Here is a 20,644-nt window from a genome sequence, read left to right as displayed (position 1 = left end):
CAACACGGTTTCATCTTTTCATACATTTGAGTGCACAAATTACATTTGATGCGTTTTCTTGTAACTGCGTTGGATGTATTTGGGCATTTAATGAAGCGCATAAAGGTCTCGTTCAAGTAGTGCAACGAAGCGAGCTGTTTCCTTGTTCCTCCCCCCCCCCCCTGATTTAGGTCGGGATTTGAACCACTACCTTTTGGAACGTCAATATATTCTGAGTTCCTCTCTTGTTGAACATCCTGTCTTGGCATTCCCCACATTCCTGTTCTTCCCGATAAAGCTTTAGCCTTAAGGCTCCTTCGGGATTCTAGCACAGTGTCGTGCATGATCTCCATGTTCTATGAAGATTATGCATTCTTGCTTTGGGCTGTCTCTTCTGCTTCGCCTTGTAGAACATTCTGGAGAATGAAGTGATGTTGGCGAAGTTCCTCGAAGGTTAACATCTCACTCCGTACTTTTTCTCCACGCTGTAAATCACCCCAGCATACAAGAACTTAAATTCTTGTCTACTACAGTCTTATGGAATGAAAAAGCTGTTAGCTCAGTGACACTGAACCCATCTTGTCAGAGCCTTAGCTTGAAGGATCTAAGATGGGCGCGTACCCTGAAGATGTGGCGGTGACGTCACAGGCGTCAAGAGATAGCATGGGATTAAGGGAAGATGTTGGCGGATATTTAAAAGTGTAATTACAAAGTATATACTTCCACCTTTCAGATTATTGTAAGATATGCAAAGTCATTGGAACGAAAGAACCAAGTTTTTATTTGAAAAGTTCACATCGCTTTTGGATAATCGCGGCAATGAGTGATGATTAGATGATATTGATGAAAGGACAGTCACAACAATCACCAGTGCTTAGTCGCGAACTTGAAACCGGGATCTTATAATGATTACTGAAGCGGCACTGTAATAATGTAAAACATGCCCCTCATAAACAAATATTAACTTCTTTTGGTGGGGCCTCCCCGATAGTATAGCCTTGTATTCAAGGGGTTTCGGGTTCGATACCCGTTGGAGGCACAGTCACCTTCAATAAAAATGGGACATCTAGATAGATCCTGAGTTACTAGCTTATCAGCAATACGTTAAAAAACACACTTTAATGTATCACCCTGTAGGCTATAGGTGTATAGGAATCTGACTCTACTCTTTAAGAGGGCGCTGATACACATTGTTCTGATCCTAATCGCGACGAAGAAGATCAGGCGAAATTGATGAAGGAACATCCATGCCCAGGATGGGTTTCGAACCCGGTTATTTCGATGGCGAGACCGAAAGTCGACCACTTAATTCGCTTGGCCACCATACTTGCATGTTGGTACACACAGGAAACAATGAGGCATCCTTCAACTGGATGATAAAGAGTAACATCAGAAGAAACATGTGGACCGTTCGTTCTACTTTTCAACCTCAAGAGCAAAAACTTCCAATCCATCCAGTCCCAACAAAAAATCACGAACGTATCTACTGTTTTTCAAAAAAAGGTTCTTGTATTTTTCTTCCCGACTTCACCCAGACAATTCCCTGGTGTGTTTGTGTAGCCCGATTTCTACGCCCGAATGATCCCGACATGCTCTTGATCTTCCTTCTCCGAAGACGTCCTGTGCTCGAGATCTCTTGAGAAATATCCCTCAGGAAGGAAAGCGAGGCTTGGCTATTCGCATGGCCATCAGATCCGTAAGTTTTGGCTGTTGTAAGAGCATTATATGCAACGGTTCGATGCGCGTTGAGTACCTTTTTCGTCATGGTCAGCTGGTGCAAGCCTCTCCGATGGCGCAGTGGTAGCGTCTTCGCCTTGTAATGTAGTCAAGGGGTCCCGGGTTCGATACCTGGTTGAGGCACATAGTAGTTCGAATGCCACTTTGAAAACTGTAGGTCCTGTCCCGATTAGCCTTACTGTGCACAAAGTGGACTTAAACAACAACCAACCAATCAGCTGGAGCAAGTCTATTGGGTCTCCTGACGAACGGGAGAGTAGTTCAAGACAAAAAGACTACGACATTCATCAACAGTGTCACAGTTCAGACCATTTCTGCACAAAATGAACTTGATATAACTCGGTGCTTCTCAAACTTTTATCTCATTGTACCTTTAGTCTTAACTAAACGTCTAATGAACCCCCACTAGAGATTTTCTCTGAATAGTGGATTTTGCGTAATTTTTTTCGCTGCCTGATTGGTTGGGCGTTTTTTATATGTTCGAGGCGTGTATCCGTAATAGAGCAAAATGACATTCCGTCTGTATGTGGAAAGATGGTAAACAAATAAACATTAGAATCCTACATTTATTATTTTATTGGGTGTTACTACGTTAACAATCTTTATGATTAGTTACAAAAATAAAAATGTGAAATACATGTATGGTAAGAAGTATATAACAAACTTCAATTTTCATATATTTTCAGAATTATTGAAAACGTAAACAACAAAAATAAGTTTGTAAACAAACTGTCAAGCACAATTTTGGAGTTTTTGTTGAAAATCCTCAGAGTTTTCTAGTGAGAAGGATGTGCCTGCATAGCCTGACACAGTTTGTTGATGTCTGGCTGTGCACTTGAAACCAGGGTTGTTGAAGGTCCAGGAATTTTAAATAAATTGAATTCCGGTCCAGGAGAGAAAATCGGCAAGCGTAAATGTGTTCTAGACCGTAAGGAACCCTGATTGAAACTTTCAAGCGAAGATTCAGCTCCAAATTTAGTCTCATTATAGTTTTGAAACAAAGATAAGAGTGTCAGTGACAAAACCAGCCTTATTTTCCTGTTGAGTGTTATAGCTATGAAGTCCGCTCTGAACACCTGCATCAAAAATGTTGTCGTGTGGGCATACTGTACAAGTAACATGCTCACGAATATTGAATTTGGCGAAATTTTAATATACTTAACATTCTCGAATGAAATGACATCCTGAGACAGTAAGTCTCGGCGTTGTCTCGATTTTACAGTCGTCTGCCTCGTTCTCGTGTCGATTTTTAAATTGTGGACTCGATCTCTGCACCATTATTAACCTCATTTTGAAATGGCCGGTAATGTTAACATTGGTTCTTAACTAGTCCGGATGTTATTTTTGATAGACATGCTGTACTTGAAAGTATCGAAAGGAAACCATGATGCCAGCTAGTAGACGACATTGGAATTATGGCCTGAGGTTGCTCAGCCGTTTCTCAGTGTAGCTTGTCACTCTGATGTCTTTCTTTTATGATCGTTCAATAACATGTGTGGTAGAAGAAAATATATTTTCCCTCAAAAAAATACCTTCCAAGCGTCAAAAAATATAAAACTGCGTGTAATTTATTATGATATCGTCGCCAAAACCAGGAATGTATAAGAACATTTTACACTCCTCACAAAAAGTTTGGACTCTTGTTATATTAGGTAATAGGTGATAGGAAAGGTCTTCGAATTCAACAAAATATGATATCTGTCTGTCTGCTGGACGTTCTCGAGTTTTCGCCAACATATGCCATCGTGCCTGTTACCTATTGCCTAATATAACAATATTCCAAACTTTTGTGCCTAATATAGCAATGTTCTAAACTTTTGTGCCTAATATAACAATATTCCAAACTTTTGTGCCTAATATATATAACAATATTCCAAACTTTTGTGCCTAATATATATAACAATATTCCAAACTTTTGTGCCTAATATATATAACAATATTCCAAACTTTTGTGCCTAACATAACAACATTACAAACTTTTGTGCCTAACATAACAACATTACAAACTTTTGTGCCTAACATAACAACATTACAAACTTTTGTGCCTAACATAACAACATTACAAACTTTTGTGCCTAACATAACACCATTCCAAACTTTTGTGCCTAACATAACAACATTCTAAACTTTTGTGCCTAACATAACAATATTCCAAACTTTTGTGCCTAATATAACAATATTCCAAACTTTTGTGCCTAACATAACAATATTCCAAACTTTTGTGCCTAACATAACAATATTCCAAACTTTTGTGCCTAACATAACAATATTCCAAACTTTTGTGCCTAACATAACAATATTCCATACTTTTGTGCCTAACTAAACAATATTCCAAACTTTTGTGCCTAACTAAACAATATTCCAAACTTTTTGTGAGGAAAAAAAGGTTTTATATTTGTATAAATGCTATCATTGTAAAGTGTATATTTAATTATAACTGTTGCTTAGATCATATAGTTTTGCCATTGGTACGACAATATTAGTTTAAGGCACTCTAAAATTTCTATCCTGCTAACATTTGAGAAGGCACCAATTACTTTTTCGATTAGTTCTAATACTGAGCAGAACCGTTTTCGGGAATCGTGACATACTGGAATTTACCCCCATAAGAATCTGGTAAACCAAGAATTTCTGGAGATTCCAGAGATTCCAGCTATGGCCTGAGCCTCCCACGTTAACAGTCGTAGGCTTATAATGCCTGCATCTTAAGGCGACAAGTAAAACCTCTTAAAGAACTGATCTTCCACTCCGAGTATACTGTCACTGAAAAATTGCTCCAGAGAGGTTTATCTGGGCAGAGGGGAGGGGGTTAGAATTTCGACTCTCCTCTTAAAGATCAAGCCATTTGATATCAAACCCAAGAAAGTTCCGGAGAAGGGATGTAGGATGAGAGAGGGAGGAGGAATCAGGGCGAAATGGCAAAGTATTGCCTTCGGGTGATGTCGAATTAGGAAGAACAACTTGGATTGGATGCCTCGGATGCGGGGACCCAGTGGGGTCTGGGGGGTTGGGGAGGATAAAACTTGAAGAAACTTTCTCCCAATGTAGCCATTTCCAGCCAGGATCCTGCTGTCTGCATTTCTTGTTGAGGAGAAGAAAGGGGAGGGGAGGTTTCTAGCTTTGATCATCAGTGTTGCCATCATTAAATAAAGTTTGTCAGTATTCGACTCTGCTTATTCAGAATCTGTTTGCTGATTGCTAATTTGGGTTTTGCTCGATCTGATTGAAACTTCGGGAGCGTTCAAGACAAAATGATTCATTCGGTATAGCTGAAGTCCTGATTCGAACGCCGGTGGAGGAGGTGTGATGGTCTGGTCGATGTTTTCATGGGACACACTGGAGCCCACTATTCCGGTACACCAATCCCTGATGGCTCTCCGGTATCTGGACGTTACTGGGAACCAAGTCCATCCGTTCATGTCAACAGTGTTCCCTGATGGTGACGGCCACTTCCGACAAGACAATGCGCCAGGCCACACTCCCGGGATTGTGAAGGACTGGTTCGAGGAACGTGACGGTGAATTTGCTTTAATACAGTGACCCCCAATTAGCTCCGATATGAACCTCATTCAACATTTGTTGTTCTACTTGGAAAAGCGGCTTCGTGCTACATCACCACCTCCCCGCACTGTATGCCAACTAGAGGATCTGCGGTTGTGCTTGTGGCATGTGATACCCCAGGATATCTTCGGCCACCTCGTTGAATCTATGCCTCGCCGAGTGGCCGCTGGTCCCACACAGTATTAGGTAGGTGGTCATAATGTAATGGCTCATCGGTGTATAATGGCTATACCCTGTCCCAGCTAACTGTGGAGCAAGGCAGCGTATAGCGTCAGAGAAGCGAGGGAAATCTATTGGCCAGAGAGAAGCAGTAGACGCTGATGGGAAGGCTGGTAACTTCAGTCGCTTTCCCCCACTCCACGCAATTTCGTTCCTCTCACGTGTTCATTGGTGGAGCCGTTTCCCGTCACTATGATACGTTCCAGTCAATGTCTGTATTTTTATACTATTAAACGTATTATTATATTTATTAATAATAACTTAATAATAATCAGTGGTGAACGATAAGACTCGGTGAAGTACACAGACTCCTCTCAAGTACAGGGATAGTGTTAGGCAGAGACAATATTCACAGCACAGAGAAATAACACCACATTGCTGCAGTAAATAAACTGAAAGGTTTTACTCTTTATTTATGGCAATTATAATGCAACTATACTTGAGACGAAGTCGAGGATTTCGCTTTGTCGATGAATTGACTCAACTAAAACGCATAAACTCAATGCGTGGCTATCGGCAAGCCTATGATCACATAGACCTAGCTTGCGCCCCGAACTACCACACCAAGAGATATGCAATGATCATAACTGGGCCAATATTTGCTCTTTAGCCTTTTATTTCCAAATTAATCCTTAGGCTAGCTTTATTATTTAACGTAGAATGGTTGCAGTATTGTGCATAGCATCAATGCATGGCTATCGGCGTACCTATGATCACATAGGCCTAGCTTGCGCCCCGAACTACCATACCAGGATGTATGCACAACACCGAGGAGTTCTTTTTAAGTTTAAAACCTTCGTCGATCCGTGGCGAAAGTGTGATATTTCTTACGCGATATCCTCGCTTTTATACTATTTCGAGAACACAGATGAATCACTCACTATTTACAAAAAGATGCTACCAACAAAACTGACATCTATACATGTTTAGAAATACAAATTCGTATAGTGCACTCTGGCAAATATGAAGATACATTAAATTACCCATAATGTAGCATAAAATACAATAAACAATAAACAAAAGATATACATTACAAACAAGGTGCATTATTACATATAATAACAAAGAAGTTACGCTTTCTTTCACAAAAATAAATATATTAGTGACATATTTTCTACTGGTGACGTCACATAAAAATATGGATCGTATCAACTACTTGCGCAGAGACTTTATGTCGTTTGCCTGCTCTACAGTTAGCTGGAACAGAGTATATGTTCACTTCAGTTTCAATTTCACTGCATCTTTCAATTCACGATCCATATTTGAGAGCCAACTACCACAGAAAAACTACGTGTACTACTGGGTTTCGAGCGTATATCGGTCGTTTGAATTTTCGAGCGTTATTTGCTCCAGCGAAGAACTGTCCATTCCGTAAGCCATCTGGCGTCATCCGTGCGAACTTTTAGACGATCGAGCAAAAGGGCCTGGATGCAGGACTCTATTCTCCACATTGTGAAAAAAAAAATAAAGAAAATAGAACAACACAATAACACAATCTAGCAAAGACAACCCCAACCTCACGTTATGAAATCTCTAAAGAAACTGAATTGGCAACATTGTACTTACTCCACGTGGACTTGACAAGCACTGTCAGTTCTTAAAATGGACTCTTATTGGTGGGAAAGATCTGTGGGGAGGATTTTCTGGGCTGGCACATGGTTGTCAGAGGGAAACTGTCTTTCGGAACTTTCTTTGAAGTTAAGTGGCGTTTTAATCTGGACTTCAACTTGACTGAGAAACTTCATTACAAAATAAGTGTCTCTTTCTTTTACGTTTCTTTTCTCCATGTGACATCACACATGTATGTCACATGGAGAGCAGTGGATCCGGGTTAGATTCCCTGTTGGGTCAAAAATTGTTTGTATTCTGTTGGCCCAGTTGATCTAGAAGAGCTTAAAGTGTACCTGATAAAATCTTACCAAATTTCAATCAATAACTAATCAAGAAATTGAATTATGGATTGATGGAACGTTGGATGAACATCTAAATTGCATCACCATATTGATCAATATTGATTATTTATTAATTCTCACAACCCGATGGCGTAATGGTAACGTTGTCATCTTGTAATCAAGGGTTCCCGTGTTTCATTTCGATTGGATGCACCCTGCACAGTGGTTCGGATTACTTGATCAAAATCAAGACGTTGTGTTCTGAAGTGGACTAGGAGTACCTAGACTAAAAATTGTGTGACGTCATGTTTACGAGGCATTGTAGACTAGAAATGTTTTAAAAGAGAGCAGAGAAAAATTGGAATAAAGGAACGAAATATAGAGAGAAATGGAGTGAGAGAAGGAAACAAATATAAAAGTGAGTGAAAGAAACAGGGAGGAAGAGAGAGAGGAGGGGGAGAGAGAACAAAGAAGAAATATATGAAAAACGGTAAAAAGAACTAAGTAAATAACTTGAGAGAGAGAAATAAGAAAAGAGAGGGAGTGGAAGACAAGGAAACAGATAGGAAGGGAGATACACAGAGAGGGCAGAGAGAGAGAGAGAGAGAGAGAGAGAGAGAGAGAGAGAGAGAGAGAGAGAGAGAGAGAGAGAAAGAGGGAGGGGAGAGAGGAAGAAAGAGAGAGGGAGAGAGATAGAAACAGAGAGAGAGTAAGCAAGAAGAAGGTGAAAATCGAGGGAAAGAAAGACAGCAAACAAAAATGGAGGTGATGCAAGTACAAGTAATAAATTAACCACTCTATTTGTGGTTACTTATTTCGTCGCCTTTCAGTATCTTGGGTTAATCGCGAGCATGTGGATGGAATATGAAGTGGTGAATATGGCGACGAGACAACACAACGATACACATCCATCCCTGGCCAAGGTTCGAACCTGGCACCTCTGGCTTGGTAGCACGTCAAGCTAGCCACGGAGGCCGGGATGAAAGAAACCAATTCAACAGTTCTTTCATATTCCAGGTGAGGACTGGAGGGGCAAGTACCATCTCTGTGGGGTGAATAGTATATGCTCTCCAGATAATAACCAGTAACTTTTTTTGCTCATCCACGTCCAGACAGCGTCGACCGTGGAAAAATACAAAGCGCTTCTCTTCTTAAACATAAAGTAGGCAACAAATGAAAGAGCGAGGCACTAGTTGTTTATTGGGCCTGGTTTTTTGTTGCTGTATTGAAATCCGGACTGCATGCCGTGCAGAAATGTCGGGATCATTTACTCCGTGAGTGGTATGCAGACACGGTCCAGAAGGTAGGCATCATTAATTCTAGGTTAGACGAATTATGGATTTAGAAAAGAAAAGAGGGAAGAGTATTTGACTGGCGTCACGAATCTTGCGGCGGGGAAACAGCGTTTAATGCATCCTCTTTCATCTGAAGGCTTCTGTGGATAAGGTAGACTGGATCCCTCGGTCACTGGGTCGTTTAACTGGAGAGATTTTTTTAAGAAGGGGAGGAAGGAGTCTTTTAGTAAAAGTGCTCCATCCTTTTTTTGTGTTTTCTTGTCTGCGATTGTTGCTTGCTGAGAAAAAAATTGCGGACATGGCGATTGGGAATCAGTCAGTCGTAAGGAACACTTGTGTTCCGAGGAACACACAAGAAGATCCCAAATGGAGCGGAGATGAGTGTTCCGTTATGTCACATTATTCAAGTGCACAGTTTCTTCACTCGGTTCAAACGTGATTCCTTGCTTAGTTTGATATCTTCCATTCACTGAGCTGTTTTTGTCTATATTTTTTATTACCTCAATTCTTTTGCTCTCCTGAAATTGGCTACGATTTTACGCGGATTCAGTGGCGTGATGGATATGAAACTTGGTCAGGAACATAAATTAAGAGTATATGAAAATAAAATCCTTAGGGAAATATTTTCGCTTAATTGGGATGAGGAGACAGAGTGGAGAAGGTTACATAATTAAGAACTGCATAATTTGTATTCATGTTCAGATATTATTAGAATGATTAAATCAAGAAGGCTTAGGTGGGCAGGCCATGTGGCACGAATGGGAGAGGAAGAAGAGTTTTACAGGATTCTTGTTGGGAAACCTGATGGTAAGAGACCTGTAGGAAGGCCAAGACGAAGATGGATCTAAAGGAAATCGTTAAGGCTGGCAAAGATTGGATTGATCTTGCCCAGGACAGGGGCACATCAGAAGGCCTTTGTTGCTGCAGCCATGAACCTTCGGGTTCAAGAAGGCTAGAGAGTGAGTTAGTCAGTGACGTGACCAGGGGTTGTGGTCGTAATGACGGGAAGCTCTTCCTGCTATAGCAGTGGTCTGGTCGGTAGAATGTCTGCCACGCGAGAGACCTGGGTTCGATTTTCGAAGTGGGTGATCTGAGGTCGGAATTTCTCCTGCCTTATCCCTGCGTAAGGCGGCTCTGGGGTTCACACATCCCCAAATAAATTGGTATAGATGACGCGTTTATTTGGTTAACGTCCAAGATGTGAAGAGAGCCGCCACCACGAACGTGGGTGGGGATAAACAGCGGGCGAGTTCTTTTCCTCCAATATCACTCAACCTTCAGCCAATGGGCGCAGCTGTCATTCTGCTCGTCTACTCCACGTGGAGTCTCAGTCACATGACTGCGGATACGATGTTGCCTTACTTTGCAACTTCAATGTGGAGACCGTGGGAAGGCGGAGGGACAAGGTGGCGGAGAGTAGATATGTGGCAACAGTGTGGGTTGAATGTGATTGTTGCAGCTGTTGAGCGCGCTCCGTGGACTTCAAAGCCAGCCGGTCGTTAACGTAGCTAGCGCGTCGACTTTACCTGGGTCAATCCTTTGAGGCGGGAGGTGGGCGGAGTGTGGTGTTGACCACATCATTTCCAAAGAATGACCGAGATCGAGAATGGGTGCCTATATGTGCCTTCATGGCATGGTGGAAAGTGCACGGGGAACTTAATCTCTATTTATATTTTGTTACAGTTTCCTGCATTTGACCTTAATTTTTTAAAGGAATGCCAGACAGAGGTGGGGGCTATGACCCGAACTAACATCCTCCCTTGGGCTAACTAAGGTTATTGTCGTGTGCCGGTAGCAATGCGCAAAGATTAGTCTAAATTCCCTGACTTTCTTTATTGTGTATTCTTTGCCATTTGCAGTAGAACAGAAACTAATTGTTAATGACAATTGAGGAACTCCACTGACTTTTGTGACGTAGTCGCAGTCCGATGTTCGAATTGGGTAATGCAAGAATTGTGTTTGTCCCTTACGATTTCGTTATACATTTTCATCGTCACGATTAACCTAGTAACGTAGATACGCGACGTAAAATAACGAACGAGTTAGGAATAGTTTTATTTAAGGAAATGATGCAAAAATAGGTTACTTAGCGTACCATGTACACTAATGACAAGAGGCGATGTGACGATGACAGTGGCATGCTCAAGGGGGATGGTTGATGTGGGTCAGAACACCGCTTTGGCCCTACATTCGTATAGTAAAAAATGGAGAATTCTAAAAAAGAAATGTTAAAAATAGATTGCCTATGAAAAAGTAATATATAACCCCACTATACCACATATTCCCCCTTTTCTAAAGTCCTGGAACCTCACCTCGTCTTGTAATCAAGGAATTCTGGGTTCGATACCAGGTGGAGACATATTGCACAGTCGTTCAGAACCCAGCCTAAACTGTAGGTCCAGTCCGATTAATCCAAATGTGGATAAAGTGAACTAAAAAAAACCCTCGAAAGTCCTGGAAACGTCACTGAAATTCCGATTTGATTCAATTCTTTTAATGATTGGTGAACTAACTATAAATGCATATCCTCATGATATGTTTTCAAGACAACGAGTTTCTTTATGCTTGACTTTGAGACACATATGGAAAATGTATGTTCAATTTAAAGCTCTTTGTAGGTGGGAATTTTCATCCATTTCAATCACAAGTCATTCATCCCTTCTCTAGTTGCGGTTAACCCATCAGTAGTAATACGGTTGGCGTAAGGTTGGAACTAAACAAGATTTAAAGCCTATACTTATGTTTTCAGTATTTGTATAAAGTCAATTTTCTCTCTTCCAAATAGTTGACAATGACCTTTTATAGATCATCATCTCCCCCTATAAAAGGATGGAGTAAAGCTGTGAGAAAGCAAGGGAATAAAAAATTATAGGGGAGGGAATATTTACACACTGATGTTTGCTTTACTCTTGTGACGTGTTGGATGACGAATGTTAGTTCATCGCTCTTCCCTTGTCAAGAGCAGCGATGCTGAAGTAATGGATAGTTATTTCTGTTGGTGCCTCTGTTGTTTGATTTGATAAACTGGGATCCCGGAGAGCGTGAAGAAAACCAGTGCAGAAAGAGTCAAAAGATGGCAGCACAGCAGTTAGGACGCGTTGAAAGCGCTAAGCATACGGAATCTTGCCTCTTTTTTTGCTACTTTTCTTCCCTTTTATAGATCCTAGTTGTCTCTCTTGACGCGTAAAAGAATATTCCTTCAAGATTTGACAAATTGCTTCTTGCGGCAGTGTTTTTTGCTGGAATATCCGTTAAGTTAATAATCTCTCCCCTTTTTCTTTTCAGAACATTCTGGACAAATTTAATCCCGGAGCCAGACAACTTATTAATGCGGGCAAGGCGTATCTCAAGGCACTACATGGTAAGTACATGTTTTTAATACAATTTTAGGTAGTGTTCTTTCGTTCGATGTGTTTTACTTTTGATTGTGTAATGATCGCTGGCGGTGCAGGATGCAGCCTCGCAAAAAGCGCAGAAAAAATTGTGCTCAATTCTACCCATAGTTGCTTAGTATAGGTGATTCTTGTCGAATGAATTCCGGGCAAGTAAAGAAAACAGGAGTGTGTTGCCAATTACATATTTGCTGCTCTTTTGTTAAATATTGTAGGGCATTGGCTCCCACAGCGCCGGTTTTTCGGTCTTATGACATCGTTGTCTCTCTCATCTTTGTCAATGTGGTAAGCTTTTGATTATCTTTGTAATGTTAAGCTAAGGCTGGGCATAAGGTAATAATAAGAAATAAGAAACTTGCGAATTGTGTGACGTTATAGGTTATTAATCTTTCGAATAATTCGCAATGATACACATAATTAAATATTTGTGAAGAACATCACGCTTATTTTCGAATTCCGAAAGGTAGTTGAAGTAACTTTCGGAGAAGGCTTCTATTTTGCTAGTTCTTGGTTGACGAACTATGCTATCTTCATACCACCAGGAGCAATTCATGGGATTTGCTCAGAATAGACTACAATATAATATCACGAGCATGATATTGGATTGAACAATGTGTTAAACATTTTATATTATTTTGGCCACTGGATAACAACCATGCAGAGCGAGTCCAGATACGCCGTCAACACTATAATTTTTTTTTTTCAAAATTGATAGGACCGCCGATATTCAACATTTTCCCATTTACGATCCGCATAAAATATTCTAGTTTCCTTTGTTCACTACACATTCTTCATTGACTTTTAGAAGTACTTCATCCATTTCATTTCAGTTGCCGCGCTTGAGTTCAATCCCTTGGGTAACTTGAACCGGATGACCAAGAGTAACATCTGCATTGAATGAGTTGAATGCAGGTGAAACAGAAGGTAATGGCACATCTGTGTTCTCCCTAATTTATTTAGGTATTAAAGCGCGTCCAGGTAGCGTATCAAACCGGACTGCGACCCAGGAGAGGTACAGCTCCCAAATGGAACATAACCTTTGTCAGTTTAACAAAAACCAGCTAACATAATTACGGGAGAGTTTATGCGAAGCTATTCCACATTCGTCCACACATTCATCCGCCTTTTATTTTTTGTAACCCCAGTGCCATTTCTGGCCGTTCCTGCTTTATTTTTAGGCTGAAGCGTGAATAACTGGACCAAAATCTCCGCTTCTGGATGGCGTCGTAAAGTTGTCAGGTGGAATTTGAAAATTGAGTTTTCGTCCGGGCGCCGTGGGAAGGGGGCTTGTTTTGAAGGATACACTCTGCGTGTGTGGATGGAGACACGAGGACGTTGTTCTATAAAATAAAAAGCGCGGATTTGCTTACACTGTTAACAGGGGTTGCGCCCCTGATCCGGGGGAGAATTCCCGGGCACAAGCTTTAATCCGCAAGTAAATTACTTCTGTTTTCGCGTACGATTCCCATTTCGGTCACAGCTACTATGGTGGTTAAAGAACTCTGTTTCTGTTTTGGCTTGACAACGGCGGAACCCTCGAATGGACGATGGTGCGGAGATTCCTCAATCCTGTGTGTGGAATGTATTGTGCATTTCCCCCCCCCCCTTTACTATTTGACGTCACTTTTATACCTTCTTATGTTAATCACTTGAATTATGATTAGATGAAAAAATAAAGACCATTTGCTGTCCTTGCAGAACTTTGAATTTTTGTTTTAAGATTACTTTATGCACAGAAAGGCTAATCGGGACTGGACCTACAGCTTAAAGTTTGATCCGGACCAGTAAGTTCCTCCATTGGGTATCGAACCCGGGATCCCATGATTACAAGGCGACGACGTATCCACTACGCCATCGGAGAGGCCTTCCTTACAGACGTAAATAGAGTAGTACTCTGAGAAGTTTTATTTTCTTGTATCGAGATTTAGCGTGTAACTTTTCTGCTCTTAATAATTATTAATTTTCCAAGCAAAATAAATACACATCCATAATAACAATAATAACAATAATACAGTAAAACGTCGTTAATCCGGACCCCGATAAGGCGGACTTTGCTTCATCCGGACAGGCAAAAGGCAAAGGAAAGCAGAATGCAAGGTTTTTAAGTATGGCTAGAAGTCAACAAGAGAACTTCCCAAAGGAAAGGCAGTCAACCACTGATGAAATTCTGTTTCCCGCAGACTTTGTACTGTACTGTATAGTGTATTTAGGCCTATGCCCTTTAAATACACCATAACAAACGTGTTTTCTTGCTATAAACTGAGATTTAAGGCACTTTCTACTGTTCTTTTAGGTTATTTCAGTTAAACCGGTCAACTTATCCTTCCATTAGTCCGGATTAACGAGGTTTTTCTGTACTGTAAATAAAAGGTTAGACAAACACGGACAAAAGTAGCACCTTTCCAAAATACAGTTAACTATAGAATATAGAGAAAGGCAATTTCGAAATGTGCCTTTGTCAATCTGTTTGTTCCAGTTTTTCTCCAGTAATTGTATTTATTTAGTGATGAAATAACAAGTGTTTTTTTATTCCATATGATCGTATTCCATACTAGTTCTGAGTTCGTGTCCCATTGGAGTATAGGCCTTTTTAACATAAGAAATACTTTCTCTGAAAGATATAGTCCATCAAGGACTCAAGGATTTGTTTAATTGATAGAGATCAAAGGGAGAGGTGATGTATGGAAAAGGGGTCGTCGCCATCTTGTGGGCAAGGGTGTGCTGTAACCCATCTTATTCAAATTCCACCTCCCTGCTTATGCAAATAGCTTAAATGAGGAAGAATTATGGAATTATCTGCAGCTGAGGAAGAATGACGGAAACACACACAGGAATAAAGATACTTATCAGACAGAAACTGATAGAGATAGACAAATAGAGGAAGTAAGAAAAGAAGCGAAGGTAGATGGAATGAGCGAAAAGAGGAAGCAAGATGGCAACAAAATAATAGAGGGGTCAAAGGTGTAAGAAAGAGATAATTAAAGATAGGAACACGTATAGAGAAATATAAACAGAGAAAGAAAGAGACAGAAATAGAGGAATGAGAGAAGTGGAAGGAATGAAACTGAGAAGAAGTAGAGAAACAAAGAAAGGATAGAGCGAGAAATGCAGGAAGGGAAGATGTGGAAAGAAACAGAATGAGAGGAAGAGACAGAAAGGAAATAGTGAAACAGACAGGTTAGAGAGAGAGAATTAGAGGATGGGGATAAGTGGTAAGAAAGAGAAATGAAGATACAGAATTGACAAGAAATAGAGAAACACAGAAAAGGAAGAGAGAGAGAGAGAGAGAGAGAGAGAGAGAGAGAGAGAGAGAGAGAGAGAGATATATGGAGGAAGGGAAGATGTGTATAGAAACAGAATGAGAAGAAGAAACAGAAACGAAGTAGTGAAACATAGAAATAATAGAGAGAGAGAGAAATGGAGGAATAGAAGATGTGGAAGCAAACAGAATGAGAAGAAGAGACAGAAAGGAAATAGTGAAACAGAGACAGGTTAGAGAGAGAGAGAGAGAGAGAGATAGAGAGAGAGAGAAATAGATCAAGGGAATAAGTGGTAAGAAAGAGAAAGGAAGAAACAGAATTGACAAGAAATAGAGAAACACAGAAAGGAAAGAGAGCGAGAGAGAGAGAGAGAGATGGAGGAAGGGAAGATGTGTAAAGAAACAGAATGAGAAGAAGAAACAGAAAGGAAGTAGTGAAACACAGAAATGATAGAGAGAAAGAGAGAGAGAGAGAGAGAGAGAGAGAGAGAGAAATGGAGGAATAGAAGATGTGGAAACAAACAGAATGAGAAGAAGAGACAGAAAGGAAATAGTGAAACAGAGACAGGTTAGAGAGAGAGAGAGAAATAGATCAAGGGGATAAGTGGTAAGAAAGAGAAAGGAAGAAACAGAATTGACAAGAAATAGAGAAACTCAGAAAGGAAAGAAAGATGGAAAGAAAATAGAGAAACAGTAAGAAATGAGAGAGAGGGATAGAGAAACGCAGCAAGAGTGAAAAACTGAGAGTAAGGGTGAACCCATCCGAACAAAACTCTCTGGTAACACCTCTGATGCAAAGAAACCTTTACAGAAACCGCAGAAGACAGCATAACCGTAAATATGCGAACAAGAATTGCCTTGGAATAAGAATAAAAGTCACGCTACGTAGCTCCAGCAAATCAATTAAGCCAGGAAATTATTCAGGTATCGCCTATTTCAAACACCAGACGCATTAAGCGAAAACCAGTTCTCAGTATTACGTCAGGTTTGAGAACTTGAATTCCGTATCCGTTTCCAGCAGTTTTATTTCCTGCCCCTTTTCTTATTTTTTTCAGAAGTTTTGCCGAAACAACTGCGAATGCATTGCAGGCACGTTTCAAGGCCAGCGTTTAAGGTCTCTCACGGCGTTGTTTTTTTGTTCTTTTGCGACTACGAAACGGGTTCTCCCTTTTAGGCACAAGCACGTGTTGCATCTGTGATCCTAACGGTACAGGGGGGCGTAGATCACATCTCATGTCTGGCACTCGTCTTCCTCCTATGCTGTTAACCCACTTAACGCTCGTCGCCTTGTGTGTGTGTGATTTATGTTGTTCCGTGCGTTACCTACATTGGAAACATGGTTTCGAATTGCAGCTTGATTTGTTGTTTTATGGGATGGGAAGGCAGACAAAGATGTCCTTCGTCATGTATGATTATTAGGAATTTATGCATCGAGGAAGCAATGACTGAAGTGTAGTAAAAGAGAAATTGAATGTTAGAGTTAAAGTCTAAGGATATGAAATTATTATTCACCGATATGCAGACGACACAACACTACTATGCAGACGACACGGCACTACTGTGCGGACGACACGGCACTAGTGTGCGGACGACACGGCACTAGTGTGCTGACGACACGGCACTAGTGTGCTGACGACACGGCACTACTGTGCTGACGACATCGCACTAACCAAGCGACGATGACGCAGATGTGAAGAAGACAAATAAAATTGTATGCAGTGGGGAACTTCAGCCTCTAACACCAATCATAATGATAGGGCATAGTAGAATCGCTAAAGTAGAGGAATTTTGCTACCTTGTGGGCACTAGCATACGGAGATTCTTTTCGGAGGTGGCTGCAATTGTATAGGTGAATATTACATAGCTGTGTTCTGTGGGGGTGAAGGGCGAGCTACCCACTGAAATAATTAGCAATTACAATTTTTAACTTTAATTTTTACAGTTGTTGAATGACAAAATAGTAATCGGGGGTCACATTAAGGGAACTTTGCATTTCCACTTGTCTTTCTCGAGTTCTGCCGCCCACCGTGGTAGAGCGGTTAGCACATCGCGCTGCGATGCCAGGGGTACCGAGTTCGAATCCCAGCCTGGGCGTGGCTGTTTGTGAGTGTCAATTCATCATATCATCACTTATCCCCATCTTCGCAAACTAGCCAAAAGTGGCACAAGAAGTGAAGTAAAATAAAGCAAATCAACCAATCAATTCTCGAGTTCTTTATTGCATTCATTTGAAAATATTGGAAGCCTTCGAAATATGGCGCTACAGGGGAGCTCTAAAGATGAAATAATGCAAGGAGAAAATAAGATGTTCTGAAACAGCCACATAGTTAGAGAAGCAGGTGGTGTTTCTCAAAACAATAGCCCCCTGGTGCTTACTCAGCCTCTCAACAATGAGTACCTGGGAGCGGATAAAACCGAACGGAGCATGGTGCTGATCACATCACATTCACCATGGCAGAGATTGAGAAAGTGTGCATCACATCTCCACACCACGTGTCTTCGGACTGTGCAATCTTGAACATATTTTTTTTTTATTACTCTTTGCCTCAATCTGAAACTGTGGCGGCCATTAAATAGAAACTATCCTTAATGAGAGTATTTAATCCTTAATGAGAGTATTTTTTATTATTTCTGTGCTCTTTATATTCGAATAAAACTTGTTTTTATTGCATCGGTTAAGCCGCTGTTATTAATTTCAAATAAAACAGTTTTTATTGTCACGGTTGTTCCTATTAAACAATACCGCCTTGGTGCTGACAGGATTGCAATAAAATGTATTTCAAATTAAGACAATATTATACTTAACGACACTATCTCCATTACAGTTATGTGCCTTTCGAAACTCAAGGAATTTTATTACCACTTTAATGGATACGCCTAATTTGTTGCGCATTAAGAATTCATATACTTTTACCGTTTATGGTGACACAAATTTGGGTGGACAGTATCATTCTCTCCCCGACTAACCTTGCCGGATCTGGTCTCGTTCTCGCCTCGACAAGTCTCGAAGCACCTGGTCTCGTTCTCGCCTCGACAAGTCTCGAAGCACCTGGTCTCGTTCTCGCCTCGACAAGTCTCGAAGCACCTGGTCTCGTGCTCGCCTCGACAAGTATCGAAGCACCTGGTCTCGTTCTCGCCTCGACAAGTCTCGAAGCACCTGGTCTCGTGCTCGCCTCGACAAGTCTCGAAGCACTGGTCTCGTGCTCGCCTCGACAAGTCTCGAAGCACCTGGTCTCGTTCTCGCCTCGACAAGTCTCGAAGTACCTGGTCTCGTGCTCGCCTCGACAAGTCTCGAAGTACCTGGTCTCGTGCTCGCCTCGACAAGTCTCGAAGTACCTGGTCTCGTGCTCGCCTCGACAAGTCTCGAAGTACCTGGTCTCGTTCTCGCCTCGACAAGTCTCGAAGTACCTGGTCTCGTTCTCGCCTCGACAAGTCTCGAAGTACCTGGTCTCGTGCTCGCCTCGACAAGTCCCGAAGTACCTGGTCTCGTGCTCGCCTCGACAAGTCCCGAAGTACCTGGTCTCGTGCTCGCCTCGACAAGTCCCGAAGTACCTGGTCTCGTGCTCGCCTCGACAAGTCCCGAAGTACCTGGTCTCGTGCTCGCCTCGACAAGTCCCGAAGTACCTGGTCTCGTGCTCGCCTCGACAAGTCTCGAAGTACCTGGTCTCGTATTTTTAAACGCAGTCCTGTTCTTCATATCCTCATACAAATTATTTCAAGAACCTTCCATTTGCTCCCATACTGCCTTAGCTGTCTCGTAGCAACGCGAGAATAGCTTGGTCTCCACTCTTTCACAGAGGGTGAATTCACGAACACGTTTGCGATTGTGTTATTACCACAGCAAACTATTATCATCCTGTTATTCATGCTGTCCCTCATCTCACACGCGGCTCGTACCCACAGAGTATCCTGCACGGCTAGCAACCTGCTTAAGCCCTTCTGCAAACAAGCTAATTAACCAAGCCACAACATTAGATGAGATCGTGTTCGATCGGCTCCCGAGATTAATACAGTTATCGTAACTATGTGGTACGCTTGAAACTCTCCACGCAAAGTGTACATTTCGTATCCTATTTTAAACTATAGGTCCAGTATCAAATTGACCTATCTAAACATACTCGTAAATTGGACTTTGATAATTTTTTTGCATAATATTATTTTTTTGTCAGTAGATGGCGGACATTGTCACTTTATCTATTTTTATCGTTGCAGTAAAGGAATTTTCTTTTACTTAATTGTGCACGTCACTAAAACATTAACGATTTAATGCATGTTAAATATGTTTAATGAAAAGAATTAAAATATTTTTAATTGTATTGGTGTATTCCGAATTTTGAACAAATCCTCCTGTAAAATCTGGAAATTGGACTTAAGACAAACATAGAAAAGTCCGGGAATTGCATACAGTCATTCAACCAAGATGCGTGAAATGTGCAAACAATCATTTCACGGAAGAATGCCAAAAGAAAGACCGAAGACTCCCTGCAAAATGTTGCAGTTGTGGAGGAGACCATCCGGCCAACTACAGGGGCTGTAAAATGTTCCAATCAGTACATCAGATGATACCAAAACCAAAGCCAGACGAAGGGAAGGAACACGAGAAACAACTACCAGCCAATCTACCACAAGAGAAGCCACCAGCGAAGAACATACCACCGACTACCATGAATTATAGCCAGAAATTTCAGACTCTTAATGAAGAACAAGAAGAGACAAAATAGATCATCAACTGGATCCTGACAATATTGCAAGACAAGAGATTAAGAACGCTCATCAAGAATGCGAAAGACAAGATCCAAAAGACAAAGAACGATTCAGACAAAGCCATTACCATCCTTCAGACACTCATCGAGTTCATCACAGAAGCATTCTAAACAGACAACAAGCAACAACTCAGATGTAACACGAAATGTCATAGCAAAACGGCCCTTTTAGGACCAACATTTATTTCGGCCCTTTTGAGGATCAAAATTCTGTCGGCCCTTTTTAGGACCACAACATTCAGTTCACAATTGAACTGCCATTGCAGACCGAACCTCGAGCGACAGTTGCAGAGGTAACAGAAGACAATTCATCGCACTACGCCACTACCACAACTTTAAAACAGATGGAAGTCAAGGAAACGGCACTTCAACATGAAATTCAAGAAACTTCAACTGTCAACTACCGTCATATTCGTGGATATATGCAGGTTGTATCATCGAATAATTTTTGTGTTCGAGAATTTTCATGTAACGAATGTTGAATACGAGTACACTTGCAAATTTACATAAACAATCCTAGTTGTTTTTTTTTTTTTTTTAATTAAAC

General features: G+C 41.1%; 1 protein-coding gene across 3 annotated transcripts in view; it reads left to right on the top strand.

Annotated features, from left to right (window-relative positions):
* The window catches only part of IRSp53 (Insulin receptor substrate 53 kDa), a 774,518-nt gene that overhangs the window by 225,451 nt on the left and 528,423 nt on the right, over positions 1-20,644 (top strand). For all 3 annotated transcript variants that reach the window (XM_083125425.1, XM_083125426.1, XM_083125424.1), the window contains exon 2: positions 11,969-12,044. In XM_083125425.1, the coding sequence (XP_082981551.1) occupies positions 11,969-12,044 (76 nt within the window). The remainder of the gene's footprint in view (positions 1-11,968; positions 12,045-20,644) is intronic.

This window comes from Lepisma saccharinum, chromosome 7, assembly GCF_977018435.1.
Source record: "Lepisma saccharinum chromosome 7, izLepSacc3.1, whole genome shotgun sequence".
NCBI lineage: Eukaryota > Metazoa > Arthropoda > Insecta > Zygentoma > Lepismatidae > Lepisma > Lepisma saccharinum.
This window is presented reverse-complemented; position numbering and strand designations above follow the sequence as displayed.